Source organism: Nomascus leucogenys, chromosome 19 (assembly GCF_006542625.1).
Source record: "Nomascus leucogenys isolate Asia chromosome 19, Asia_NLE_v1, whole genome shotgun sequence".
Lineage (NCBI taxonomy): Eukaryota > Metazoa > Chordata > Mammalia > Primates > Hylobatidae > Nomascus > Nomascus leucogenys.
Genome location: NC_044399.1, coordinates 48004183 through 48018689, shown reverse-complemented (window position 1 = coordinate 48018689; position 14507 = coordinate 48004183). Strand labels below are relative to the sequence as shown.

At 45.2% G+C, this 14507-nt stretch overlaps 1 protein-coding gene across 2 annotated transcripts in view; it reads right to left on the bottom strand.

Moving 5' to 3' along the window:
* Nucleotides 1-4003: 4003 nt before the first annotated feature.
* Nucleotides 4004-14507, bottom strand: part of DHX57 (DExH-box helicase 57) — an 80862-nt gene continuing 70358 nt past the window's right edge. For both annotated transcript variants that reach the window (XM_003262760.4, XM_030800082.1), the window contains 3 exons: nucleotides 12968-13102; nucleotides 9109-9309; nucleotides 4004-4720 (listed from right to left, as the gene is read on the bottom strand). In XM_003262760.4, the coding sequence (XP_003262808.1) occupies nucleotides 4577-4720; nucleotides 9109-9309; nucleotides 12968-13102 (480 nt within the window). In that variant the 3' untranslated portion in view covers nucleotides 4004-4576. The remainder of the gene's footprint in view (nucleotides 4721-9108; nucleotides 9310-12967; nucleotides 13103-14507) is intronic.

Here is a 14507-nt window from a genome sequence, read left to right as displayed (position 1 = left end):
CATATCAGATTATTAACAACTCAAGCTCCCTGGCAAGTAATGAACTTTGATCTTTATCCTCCTATTTAATATTATCTGAGCAGCTTAATTTAGATAAAAATCTAAGCCTAGCATGTGGATCTGTAGGCATATGGTAATGTCAGTTCCTTTTCCTTTCTGGGCAATGGTTTGAACCTGGTCCTAAGAGGTTAACATAAAATAAGATTTTGTGGGCTGGGCACAGTGCCTCATGCCTGTAATCCCAGCACTTTGGGAGGCCAAAGCGGGTGGATCACCTGAGGCCAGGAGTTCAAGATCAGCCTGGCCAAAATGGTGAAACCCAGTCTCTACTAAAAATACAAAAATTAGCTGGGCATGATTGTATGTGCCTGTAATCCCAGCTACTCAGGAGGCTGAGGCAGGAAAATCAATTGAACCTGGGAGGCAGAGGTTGCAGTGAGCCAAGACTGTGCCACTGCACTCCACCCTGGGTGACACAGTGAGACTCCATCTCAGGAAAAAAAAAAAAGATCTGTGAAAGCACTTTGTAAAATTAAAATACAGCAAATGTAAGGCATTAAGACTGAGGATGTGATTTTTCAGGTGCAGCCCAGGCTGGCTCTGTGGGGACTCCAGTCTGTGTTGTGTTTTCTCTATTGCAAGGCCCATAGCGGGTGAACTCAGGGAGTCACACTATTGAGGTTGTCTCGTGGATGTCACTCAGTTGCCACATAAATAATGAATTCCTGGAGGCAGCAGAATATGCTCACACTGCATTATGCTTGAACAAGCCTAGGCAGAGGCTGGCTTTTTCCTCCTAAATCACACGGGAATTAAGCATAATTCCTCTGGCTTATTTTCCCCCACATGTAGGGGTAAAGTTTGCTTAAGATACTCAGCTAGTTAATAAATACAAGGCTAGTTGTTGTTTTCAGAAGTTAGATCTTGGTCATGAATCTGTGTCAGTCAATACTTGCGTGATCACAGTACAGAGGTGCCCTAAATGGAAACAACATAGAAACAACTCATTCAGTTTGTTGTCAGAGCAATAGTTTCAGACTGTTCTGGAGTGATAGGCTTCTTCTGTGTCTTTTGGTCCCATAAATGTAAAGCGATGGAATGGCTGGGCGAACAGCTAACCGTGATGAATCATTAACATGGAGAGACTTTCTGCTGTTTCTAAGCTGTCACCTCTAAAATTATTTATCAAAGAAATTGGTCTTAGATGGGATTTGTAGCCAATCACTTATACTTAAGGGTCTTTAAAATCTTACAAGTTTTAATCATTTGTTTATCAAACAGCAGAAGGAATCTGCACTTTGGGAGGCCGAGGTGGGTGGATCACTCCAACTTCAGGAGTTGAAGACCAGCCTGGCCAAGATGGTGAAACCCTATCTCTACTAAAAAGACAAAAAAATTAACCAGGTGTGATGGCAGGTGCCTGTAATCCCAGATACTCGGGAGGCTGAGGCAGAATCGCTTGAACCCAGGGGCGGAGGTTGCAGTGAGCCGAGATTGCGCCACTGCACTCCAGCCTGGGCGACGCAGTGAGATTCCGTCTCAGGAAAAAAAAAAAAAATCCTTGAAACACTATACTGCATTCTGATCTTTCTTTCTTTTTTTTTTTTAAGATGGAGTTTCGCTCTTATTGCCCGGGATGGAATGCAATGGTGCGATCTTGGCTCACTGCAACCTCCACCTCCTGGGTTCAAACGATTCTCCTGCCTCAGCCTTCCAAATAGCTGGGATTACAGCATGCGCTACCATGCGCGGCTAATTTTGTAGTTTTAGTAGAAATGGGGTTCCACCATGTTGGTCAGGCTGGTCTCGAACTCCTGACCTCAAGTGGTCCACCCACCTCAGCCTCCCAACGTGCTGGGATTACAGGCATGAGCCACCATGCCCGGCTTGCATTCTGATCTTTCATCATAAATAAGTAATTCTATTTAATTTCTTATTTCATTATTTTAATGATGAGCTTAAGAAGTTTAGTCTTTGGGGCGAGGATATTCTTACTCAATGTGTTATATCAAGGCTTCCCAACCTTTTTCACATTCTGACACATCTATACCGTGACAGTATTTGTGCGTCTATATGTGGTTGGAAGTGACCATCCAAGAGCTGGCTTTCCCAAGGGAATCAATTTCACTGGGTGGAAAGTTTTGCTGTTAATTATCTTCCAGCTGAGTGCTCTGGGGCAACCTTGTGTTAAATGCTGCAGGTCCATTTGGGCAGATGGCTCTAGCTAGGGCGGCATGAGCACCACTGTAGCACCAAGAGTGAACACTGATGGGTTTTGTTTTTGTTTTTCGAGATGGAGTTTCGCTCTTGTTGCCCAGGCTGGAGTGCAATGGTGCGATCTCGGCTCACCACAATCTCCGCCTCCCAAGTTCAAGCAATTCTCCTGCCTCAGCCTCCCGAGTAGCTGGGATTACAGGCATGCGCCACCACGCCTGGCTAATTTTGTATTTTTAGTATAGACAGGGTTTCTCCACGTTGGTCAGGCTGGTCTCGAACTCCTGCCCTCAGGTGATTCACTTGCCTCGATCTCCCAAAGGGTTGGGATTACAGGCGTGAACCACCACTCCTGGCCATGAAAACTGATTTTTAAAAACTTTTTTAGGCTGAGCGCGGTGGCTCACACCTGTAATCCCAGCACTTTGGGAGACCGAGGTGGGTGGATCACCTGAGGTCAGTAGTTCGAGACCAGCCTGGCCAACATGGTGAAACCCCATCTCCACTAAAAAAATACAAAATTAGCTGGGTGTGGTGGTATGTGCCTGTAGTCCTGGCTACTCGGGAGGCTGAGGCAGGAGAATCGCTTGAACTCAGGAGGCGGAGGTTGCAGTGAGCCGAGAACCCACCATTGCACTCCAGCCTGGGCGATAAGAGTGAAACTCCGTCAAAAAGAAAGGAAAAGAAAACTTTTTTAGAGGCTTAATGCAGTTCTCTTCATTTCTTCTAAAGGTCTCAGCCTAATCAGTTCTGTAATAGGAGCCTTGTTTCAACAGCAAGTCAGAATTTGGATTCTGTGGGTGCTTGCATATGTATGTTTTTTATTTAAAGCAATGACATGAATCGATGCCTTTTAAAAATACTGCTTAGAGTCTAAGCTCTTCAAGTGCACCGAAGCTTAAATATACTTGATAATAATCATTTTGGACAGCCAAGGAGACTTCCTGAAAACTTAACTAAAATAATACCTTGAAAAGTAAATACCTTTCACTGATTTCACTGAGATGGTTTTGATTTAGTTTGAATTCTATCCATACTATGGAACCTGTAGTGACCCTGTCCTAAGGTCCTTTTTTTTTTTTTTTTTTTTTTTGAGACAGTGTCTCACTCTGTCACCCAGGCTGGAGTGCAATGGTGCAATCTCGGCTCACTCCAACCCCCACCTCCCAGGTTCAAGTGATTCTCCCGCCTCAGTCTCCCGAGTAGCTGGAACTATAGGCGCCTGTTACCATACCCGGCTAATTTTTGTATTTTTAATTGAGATGGGGTTTCACCAAGTTGCCCAAGCTGGTCTTGAACTTCTGAACTCATGTGATTGGCCCGCCTCGGCCTCCTAAAGTGCTGGGATTACAGGCATGAGCCACCACGTCCGGCCCTGAGGTCTAAACAAACATACAAATATTTTTTCTACTCAGCAATTTGGGATCCTTCCTGGCCATACTGATAGATGTCCAGGGAAAATGTAAATCCCCTGATGTGTTTCCAAAATGCTAGCGCCCCATTAACCTAAGAGGTGGTTGAAAATAAGCAATTTCACGGAAAGCATTGTGGTGGCTGTAAATCCGATGGTAACCTTTTTGACCTCATCCATGCCAACTCTGCCCCAGGAATACTATTAAAATTCTCCTTCGGTGATAAGAAACATGGCCATTGTGTCTGGGTGAGTTCATAAGACAGGGTAAAGATTCCTAAATGTAGAACTATGAAGACATCCAGATTGTTCTGTAAGAATAGGAGTGTTATCGATAAGACCAGCTTGCATTTTAATACCAAAAGAGAACTCATTCAATTTTTTTAAGTTGACTTTTAATGAGTAAAAATAAAAATCCCTCACAAGTCAAGTTTACTCAGTAGCCAATAGCCTAAAATGAAATTTTAATTTTGCTTGTTCACATAATTTTGTTTTTTTTTTCCCTTTCTCTGTTCTGACTTCTCTCAGTCGAGCCTTGGCGACAGGAAAAGAAAAGAAAAAAAAGGCGTATTTCTCCTCATGCCCCTGTCTCACCCCAGTAAAAAGTAGGAGAAAAAGAATACACAGATTAAAATGGAATTGTATTATACATTCACTTTTGAGTTATCAGGTGAACTTAATTCACTCCAGAACAGTCACGGAGACAAAGACAGGCAAGCTGGGTTTTAGGCGCTCACCCTTGACACTCCAAATTGTGCTGGGAGTGGCCAAGGCTTCGTTAGAAATGGCCCTAAGGGTATATGCACTGCCTCAGCTGCCTTGGGCTGCATGCCCTGGGCTCCTCCACCAGGGCCAGCCCCAACAGGTCTTTAGTTCGAGGTAGAGGTTCTGCTGTTATTTCCCAGGTGAGCTAGAAGCAGGTGAGTAGCAAGCACTCTCTAAGACTGCTCTTTATTGTGTGGTGACAAGTTTCACAATTGTGCTGATGATCCGGGATCCTCGAGGACACGTACACAGATCAATGCTTGGGTTTTTAATTTTATCCTGGAGAAGCTGATCAAGTTCGCAACGAAGCTCCTTTACCAATTCAGCCACCTAAAATGAAAGCTACAATATGAGCAGTGCTTGGAGGAACAGGCAGGATAAGTTATTGGAGGGAAATACCCCAGTTATGATTACCATTATTTAGATTTCTGGTACTAATTTTAACTCCATTAGGAGCAAAAAACCTAAACACAGTTTCGTTTTGTAGTAGACTAAATGAGGTCCATTGTAAAAAAGTGCCTCTATCACATCTCATCTAAAGAAAAGATTCGGGCCAGGCGCAGTGGCTCATGCCTGTAATCCTAGCACTTTGGGAGGCTGAGGCAGGCGGATCATGAGATCAGGAGTTCAAGACCAGGCTGGCCAACGTGGTGAAATCCTGCCTCTACTAGAAATACAAAAATTAGCCAGTCGTGGTGGCATGCGCCTGTAATCCCAGCTACTCAGGAGGCTGAGGCAGGAGAATTGCTTGAACCCAGGAGGCAGAGGTTGCAGGGAGCTGAGATTGCACCATTGCACTCCAGCCTGGGTGACATAGCGAGACTCTGTCCCCCCCGCTCCCCCAAAAAGAAAAGATTCAGTCTGGAAGTATGGCTTTTATATAGTGTTCTCCATATTAAAGTTTGGTCAATTTTTATGATTTATTCCACGAGGAGAAGCAGGAAAATGGGGAATTAAAAGTGGTAGATAGGGCTGGGCACGGTGGCTCACGCCTGTAATCCCAGCACTTTGGGAGGCTGAGATGGGCAGATCACCTGAGGTCAGGAGTTCGAGACCAGCCTGATCAACGTGGAGAAACCCTGTCTCTTAGTACTAAAAGTACAAAATTAGCTGGGCATGGTGGTGCATGCCTATAATCCCAGCTACTTGGGAGGCTGAGGCAGAAGAATCGCTTGAACCTGGGAGGTGGAGGTCGCGGTGAGCCAAGATCGAGCCATTGCACTCTAGCCTAGGCAACAAGAGCGAAACTCCGTTTCAAAAAAAAGGAAAAGAAAATTTACTGATCACTGATCACTCCACTGCATACCTTGTTGTCTCAAAAAAAAAAAAAAAATGGTAGATAGGCTGGGCTGGGTGGCTCACACTTGTAATTCCAGCACTTTGGGAGACTGAGGCAGGTGGATCATCTGAGGTGGAAGTTCGAGACCAGCTTGACCAATGTGGAAAAACCCCATCTCTACTAAAAATACAAAATTAGCCAGGCATGGTGGCACATGCCTGTAATCCCAGCTACTCGGGAGGCTGAGGCAGAAGAATTGCTTGAACCCGGGAGGCAGAGGTTGTGGTGAGCCGAGATCGCGCCATTGCACTCCAGCCTCGGCAACAAGAGCAAAACTCTATCTCAAAAAAAAAAAAAAAAAAAAAAAAGGGTGGGCCGGGCTCAGTGTCTCATGCCTTGTAATTCCAGCACTTTGGGAGGCCGAGGTGGGCAGATCACAAGGTCAGGAGTTTGAGATCTTGAGATCAGCCTGTCCAATATGGTGAAACTCCATCTCTAATAAAAATACAAAAATTAGCCGGGCGCGGTGGCTCACGCTTGTAATCCCAGCACTTTGGGAGGCCGACGCGGGCGGATCACGAGGTCAGGAGATCGAGACCACAGTGAAACCCCGTCTCTACTAAAAATACGAAAAATTAGCTGGGCATGGTGGCAGGTGCCTGTAGTCCCAGCTACTCGGAGAGGCTGAGGCAGGAGAATGGCGTGAACCCGGGAGATGGAGCTTGCAGTGAGCCAAGATCGCACCACTGCACTCCAGCCTGGGCGACAGAGCAAGACTCCGTCTCAAAAAAAAAAAAAAAATACAAAAATTAGCCGGCGCAGTGGCTCATGCCTGTAATCCCAGCACTTTGGGAGGCCGAGGAGGGCAGATCACCTGAGGTCAGGAGTTCAAGACCAGGCTGACCAACATGGAGAAACCCTGTCTCTACTAAAAATACAAAATTAGCCGGGTGGTGGCATATGCCTGTAATCCCAGCTACTCGGGAGGCTGAGGCAGGAGAATCACTTGAACATGGGAGGTGGAGGTTGCAGTGAACCGAGATCGCACCACTGCACTCCAGCCTGGGCATCAGAGCAAGACTCCATCTCAAAAAAAAAAAAAAAAAAAAAGTGGAAGATATTAGATGAATCAAAAATCTCTGTAGCTTTGGGATATACTGTATGCTTTTATGGCATTTTGCTTATGCTGATGTTGTGGCACTGTAGACATCTTCTGAACATCTGTTTTGCCCCTTCCCCACTGTATGGGAACCATGCAGTTTGGACCCTGCTCTAACTCAGGTTCACACTGTGAGCCTTGCCAGGGTGAATGGCTCAGGTACTCCAGGTCTTCAAGTTCAGGACATCCCTTTGGTCACAGGGATTGGTTTAGGAGGGGAGCTTTGATTGAGCTTGTAGGCAAGAAAGTTTCTGGCTCTTCTGGACCGTATGCTGCATACATGTGATGCCAGGAGCTATTGCAGCCCTTTCGATACCACTAGGTTAACCACGTTTTTGTCACCACTGAACTGCTAAATCAAACCAACCTTGCCTGGCCTTCTTGACCTGGACTATCCAGTAAGGTAGCCACTAGTCACAAGTGGCTTATCTAATGTCTACGTGAAATGTGGCCAGCCCAAACTGAGATGTGCTGTGAATATAAAGTATATACCCGATTTTGAAGACTTAATATGAAAAGGTAATGTAAACGATCTCAATAATTTTTATATTGATTACATGTTAAAATTAAAACATTTTGGATGTATTAGGTTAAGTAAAATATATTAATTTCATCTATTTCTTTTTACTTTTAAAAATGTGGCTACTAGAACAATTAAAATTACATATGTGGGTCACGTTATATTTCTGTTGGACATTGCTGCTCTAGACTTTAAAGCTAAATATGCCAATCAATTTCTTTTTATGTTTGAGTTGGCATATCTGCTTCTTGTAACATAAGAATTCTAACAGATGAAGATATTAAAATGAAGTTTTATTTATTTCTTTTTTTGGGACAGAGTCTCACTCTGTCACCAGGCTGGAGTGTAGTGGTGCAATCATGGCTCACTGAAGCCTCGACCTCTTGGGCTTGAGCAATCCTCCCACCTTAGCCTCTGGCAGCTGGGATTACAGGTGTCCGCCTGAAGTTTTATCTATCTATCTATTTGTTTATTTATTTGAGACGGAGTCTCATTCTGTCACCCAGGCTGAAGTGCAGTGGTGCAATCTCGGCTCACTGCAACCTCTGCCTCCTGGGTTCAAGTGATTCTCCTGTCTCAGCCTCCTGAGTAGCTGGGATTACAGGCGCCCGCCACCACGCACAGCTAATTTTTTTCTGTATTTTTATGTATTCATTTTTTTGAGATGGAATTTCCCTCTTGTTGCTCAGGCTGGTGTGTAATGGCGTGATCTCAGCTCACTGCAACCTCCGTTTCCTGGGCTCAAGAGATTCTCCTGCCTCAGCATCCTGAATAGCTGGGATTACAGGTGCCCGCTACCATACCTGGTTAATTTTTTTGTATTTTTAGTAGAGATGGGGTTTCACCATGTTGGCCAGGCTGATCTTGAACTCCTGACCTCAGGTGATCCGCCCACCTCGGCCTCCCAAAGTGCTGGGATTACAGGCATAAGCCACCGCACCCGGCTGAAGTTCTGTTTCTTAAATATGTACTCTCCATGAAATGTTTTTCACAGAGACTCCATATAGTGAATAATTCAGACCTAAGAATAAATGAAGAATTCAGACCCATTATCTTTTTCTCAAAATGGTAGTGGTGGAATCAGGGTGTTTTTTATTTATTTATTTTTGCTTATCTGTATTTTCTGACTTTTCTTTGGTGAACATCTATTATTTACATAACAATAAGGAAGGTCCAGCACCCTCACTTTATAGCTTCTGTCCTAGCCTTTTATACCAACCCCAGCCCATACCAGACTTCCCCTCACAGTGTGCTTTCTGGAACTCTTACTAGGGCTCCACTCCTGGCTTCACTTCAGCCTCACTCATTCTTAGTGTCCCATTGTAGACCATCATTCATTTTTTTTTTTTTTTGAGACAGAGTCTTGCTCTGTTGCTGAGGCTGGAGTGCAATGGCACGATCTCGGCTCACTGCAGCCTCTGCCCCCTGGGTTCAAGCGATTCTCGTGTCTCAGCGTCCTGAGTAGCTGGGATTACAGGCACCCACCAACATGCCCAGCTAATTTTTGTATTTTTAGTAGAGACAGGGTTTGATCATGTTGGCCGGGCTGGTCTCGAACTCCTGGCCCCAAATGATCTGCCTGCCTTGGCCCTCAAAGTGCTGGGATTATAGGTGTGAGCCACTGGGCTCGGCCACCGTCATTCATTTTTAATTAGCTCTGTTACCTTGGTCCCTAGAGGAATGCCCTTGACTTCATAACTTCTTATTGTCAAAGCCCCTCATGGCCTGAGCCTCATAGAACAGACCAATTCACCCTTTACCTGATGGGAAGCAGCTACAAAACGGATCCAACCATCATCCAGAGAGACAACGAACTCTCCTCTTTGAAGCTGCACATTCACTTGGCCTCCTCCAAACAAGACCAGTGGGTACACAGACACCATGCTGCAGTCTCGGATGAATACTCGACTAGTTTTTATCTTCTCGTGGTACAACAGGTAGGGGCTGTCAAAATGTCTCACCTGTAACAAAAAGCCTCCGATGATGACAGTGATGTCACTGGCAACAGAAAGGGAACACACCACCAGTTCCATGGATTTAAATACTGCCTGTCTATTAATGACTCCCCAAATTTATCTATAGCCTGTGACTTTCCTGAGCTCCAGATTTGCATGCGTAACTATTGACTTGCCATCTCCTCTTGGACATTTAATAAGTATCTCACACTTGTGTTAAAAAAAAAAAACTTTTATTTTTTAAATTTTTTTGTAGAGATAGGGTCTCACCATGTTGCCCAGGCTGGTCTCGAACTCCTGGGCTCCAGCAATCCTTCTGCCTTGGCCTCCCAAATTGCTGGGATTACAGGTGTGAGCCACTGTGCCTGGCCCAGATGGAATTCTTGATTCTTCTTCCTTGCAGTGTTCCCTATCTCAGGAAATGATGCTCCCATTCACCCAGCTGCTCAGGCCCCCAATTTAGGAGTCATCATTGACTATTCTTTTTCCCCTCACACCATCTACATTGTCACTAAGTCCAGTCAGCTCTCTTTTCAAAATACAAAATGGCTTGACATATTATCACCACTTCTGCAGATACAAAATTTTTTTTTTTTTTAAGACGGAGTTTTGCTCTTTTTGTCCAGGCTGGAGTGCTATGGTATGATCTCAGCTCACTGCAACCTCTGCCCCCCAGGTTCAAGTGATTCTCCTGCCTCAGCCTCCCAAGTAGTTGGGATTATAGGCGCCTGCCACCATGCCTGGCTAATTTTTGTGTTTTTAATAGAGACAGGGATTTCATCATGCTGGCCAGGCTGGTCTTGAACTCCTGAACTCAGGTGATCTGCCTGCCTCGGCCTCCCAAAGTCCTGGGATTACAGGTGTGAGCCACCGCACCCAGCCTTTTTTTCTTTTGAGATGCAGTCTTGCTCTGTCGCCCAGGCTGGAGTGCAGTGGCCTGATCTTGGCTCACTGCAACCTCTACCTCCTAGGTTCAAGTGATTCCCCTGCCTCAGCCTCCCAAGTAGCTGGGACTACAGGCTTGCACCATCACACCTGGCTAATTTTTGTATTTTTAGTAGAGATAGGGTTTCACCATGTTGGCCAGCTGGTCTCAAACTCCTGAACTCAAGTCATCTGCCCGCCTTGGCCTTTCAAAGGGCTGGGATTACAGGCACCCAGCTACCAACTTAGTACAAACCACTGTCATCTCACAGAAACCACTGTGATGTCTTCTTGAGTGCTCTCCCCACTTCTAGTTAGGCATTTTTTATAGTGACTTTTCTACCCAGAAATCAAGGTGATCTTTTAAAAACATAAGTCTGGCAGGGCGTGGTGGCTCACGCCTGTAATCCCAGCACTTTGGGAGACTGAGGCAGGTGGATCACCTGAGGCCAGGAGTTTGAAACTGGCCTGGCTAACATGGTGAGACCCCATCTCTACAAAACTGCAAAAATTAGCTGGGAGTGGTGACGCATGCCTGTAATCCCAGCTACTCAGGGGGCTGAGGCATGAGAATCGCTTGAATCTGGGAAGTGGAGGTTGCATTGAGCTGAGATTGTGCCACTGCACTCTAGCCTGGTGACAGAGAGAGACTCTGTCTCAATAAGTAAATAAAATAAAAATAAAAATAAAAACAAAAACATTAAGTCCAATTATGGCTCAAAACCCTCCAATGGTGTCCAAGGATAAAAATCTCAAGTCCTTGCCATTTGAAGGACTAATGGTGGGGCGGGGTACCACCCCGCCCTACCTTGCCCCTGCCTACTCATCCCCGTGCATCTCCCACCACTCTCACCCTTGATCATCCCTCTCCACTGGCCTTTTCGTGCATTTCCTGGAACACACCAAATACACTCCCACCTTGTGGTGTTTGCACTTATGTCCTCTGCTGGAATGTTTCCCCTTTCTCTACATCTGCATGACTTGCTCTTCATTTAGGATTTGCTCAGTTGTTTTCTCATCCCGGAGTTCTTCCCTGACCACCCCACGTGCAGGGCCCCTCTCCTGTCACTCTCTGGCTCTCTATCCTGCTCTATTTTGCTTTATAGCATTACCTGAGATTCTGTTTACTTATGTATTGCCTGTCTCCCTCACTAGAACATAAGCTCCTTGAGGGCAGAGACTGTGTCCATCTAGGTTCTTCCACTGTCCTCAACAGCCTACAACAGTGCCTGGCACAGAGTAGGCGCTAGTAGATATTACATGGATGCATGAACAATTTGGATTCTTAAAAGAGTAGTAGTTCTTGAGAAACATGCAAAACAACAATAAAAAAGTATATTAAAAAAAGGAGGGGGTGTGGAGCTAACTCAGGTGTCTGGTTCCTAACAGGCTGAAAGGGCAGATGACCTCCTGACCCTCAAAGTCCTCTAAGCTTAAGGAAATCCTTTCCAGGCTTTGTGAACATGGTCCGCAGTAGTTCCAGAGGATAGAGCAGCCTGAATGTTTCAAATTTGGTGACAAGGTATAGGAAGGGCCACGTAAAGAGTCATGTGAGAGTGTGTGGTACACTCTGGATATGAAGATTTAAGCAGGGAATCGACATAGTCAAATTGATGTTTTGTAAAGGTAATTCTGGCAGCAGTAGAGTAGTAGAAGGTTGGAGAGAGAAAGCACCAGATGTAAGATTATTATAGAATTTCAGGCAAATGATGTTTGGGATTTGAGCTAAGGAAGTGGCAGTAGGGATAAAAGGCAAATCTTAGAGATGTCAAAAAGGAGGGATTCTTGGGACCTGGTGACCAACTGAGTTGGCATAAGAAAAGAAGTGGGAGTCTATGTGACTTCAGCGTTCTGATTTTGATGGTATCATTCCACCAAGACAGCACAGAAAGAGAAAAGTGAATTGGGGATCATGAGTTTGATTTTTCAGCTTTTATGTTTGAGATGACTAAAAGACTTCTAGCTGATGTTTTCCAGCAGGAGAGCTCAGAAAAAAACTGCAGGTCTGGAGAGACAGATTTGGGGTCTGTGTCTGTGTGTAAGTGGCAGTTGGGATGTGTAAGTGCTGTTGTGCCTTTGGTGGTTCAGGAAGAGTGCATGATGATGACAGAATAAGGACAAAGGATAGAACCACTGTTTCAGAGCAAAGGAAGAGAAGCTAATAAAGGAGATAGAGGGGATGAACAGAGAGAGAGAAGAAAGTGATATTTCAGAAGCAAAAATAACATCAAGGAGAATTTCAAGAGGAAGAGAGATTAGCAATGTCAAATACCATGTGAGAGGTGGCATGATGAGGACCAAAGGATGACACTGGCTTTAACAACTAAGAAGTTATTTGTTACTTCTGATGGGTTTAGTGAAGTGGTGGGGGCAGAAGCCTCACAGCGGCTGGCTGAGAGCTGAGGAAGTGGTATGCAAGAATAGGTCATTCATTTCCTTTTAAGGCACAGATTCAGTGATGTAATTAGCTCATGACTTCAATTACCATTGCAAAGAAACAATTTTATATCTGAAAGCAGGCTTGAGTACTTTTTGGTATTCAGTAGAATTTTCTTCAAATGGAAATAGTCTTTCCAGAAATAGTCCAATTTCCAGTCTGTTTATTCTTATTCAATCTTCCCTAAGTCAGTGGTACTGCTGGGGACAGCAAGTGATAGAACATGGTGTGGCTGAATTTAAGGAATTGTGTATCCTACCCCAGGACAACCTGTAAACATTAAGTATACTCCACCATTCTGACCTGATAGTTCACTGATGAAGGGTGAATATGTACATATCCATCGTTCTTGGTGACAAACTTCAACTCAGCTGATTTTGGTTGCATTCTGACAGCTCCAGTACTGGTCTTCTGAAATTTTCCTTCTGGGCTTTTCACCTAAACAACAAGTATTTGTAAAAATAGACATATAATATATATATTCTCATAGAAAGTATCTCTTGGCACAGAAGCACAAAACCAGTCTTGCTCAGTCTTGCTTGAATAGCTTTCCTGTTTCTTCCCTTTCTTTCTTATTTTGTTTCCTTCTGAAAGCAGAACAAGCACATGCTTTTTTTTTTTTTTTTCCCCACCAAGAAGTGTGAATATAGGTGCAGTGGCTCTGGGTGACTATACCACATTGCAGCCATGTGGGAGAAAACTATATTGATATTTTGGGTCTGTACTGATGATCAGGTGCAGTGACCCAGCTGATGACACTGGACCAGAGATCTGAGTATCCCAATCCCAACACATTTCTTGTTTTTTTTTTTTTTTTTTTTTTTTTTTTTTTTGAGACCGAGTCTCACTCTGTCTCCCAGGCCAGAGTGCAGTGGTATGATCTCAGCTCACTGCAACCTCTGCCTCCCAGGTTCAAGCAATTCTCCTTTCTCAGTAATCCCAAGTAGCTGGGATTACAAGTGTGCGCCACCACACCCAGCTAATTTTTGTATTTTTAGTAGACATGTGGTTTCACCATGTTGGCAAGGCTGGTCTTGAACTCCTGACCTCAAGCGATCCACCTGCCTCGGCCTCCCAAAGTGCTGGGATTACAGGCGTGAGCCACTGTGACTGGACCAGTAAATATAATTTTATTTATTTATTTTTTGAGACGGAGTCTCCCTCTGTTGCCCAGGCTGGAGTGCAGTGAAGCGATCTGGGCTCACTAAAAGCTCCGCCTCCCAGGTTCACGCCATTCACCTGCCTCAGCCTCCCAAGTAGCTGGGACTACAGGTGCCTGCCGCCACACCCAGCTAATTTTTTGTATTTTTAGTAGAGACGGGGTTTCACCGTGTTAGCCAGGATGGTCTCGATCTCCTGACCTTGTGATCCACCCACCTTGGCCTCCCAAAATGCTGGGATTACAGGTGTGAGCCGCTGCGCCCGGCCTTTTTTTTGAGATGGAGTTTCGCTCTTGTTGCCCAGGCTGGAGTGCAACGGTGCAATCTCGGCTCACTGCAACCTCCGCCTCCTGGGTTCAAGCAATTCTCTTGCCTCAGCATCCCAAGTAGCTGGGATTACAGGCATGTGCCACCACGCCTGGCTAATTTTGTATTTTTAGTGTAGAAGTGGTTTCTCCATGTTGGCCAGGCTGGTCTCGAACTCCCGACCTCAGGTGATCCACTTGTCTCAGTCTCCCAAAGTGCTGGGATTACAGGCGTGAGCCACTGTGTCTTGCCTTTTTTTTTTTGAGATGGAGTCTTCTTGTGTCACCAGGCTGGAGTGCAGTGGTGTGATCTGGGCTCACTGCAACCTCCGCCTCTTGGGTTCAAGTGATTCTCCTGCCTCAGCCTCCTGAGTAGCT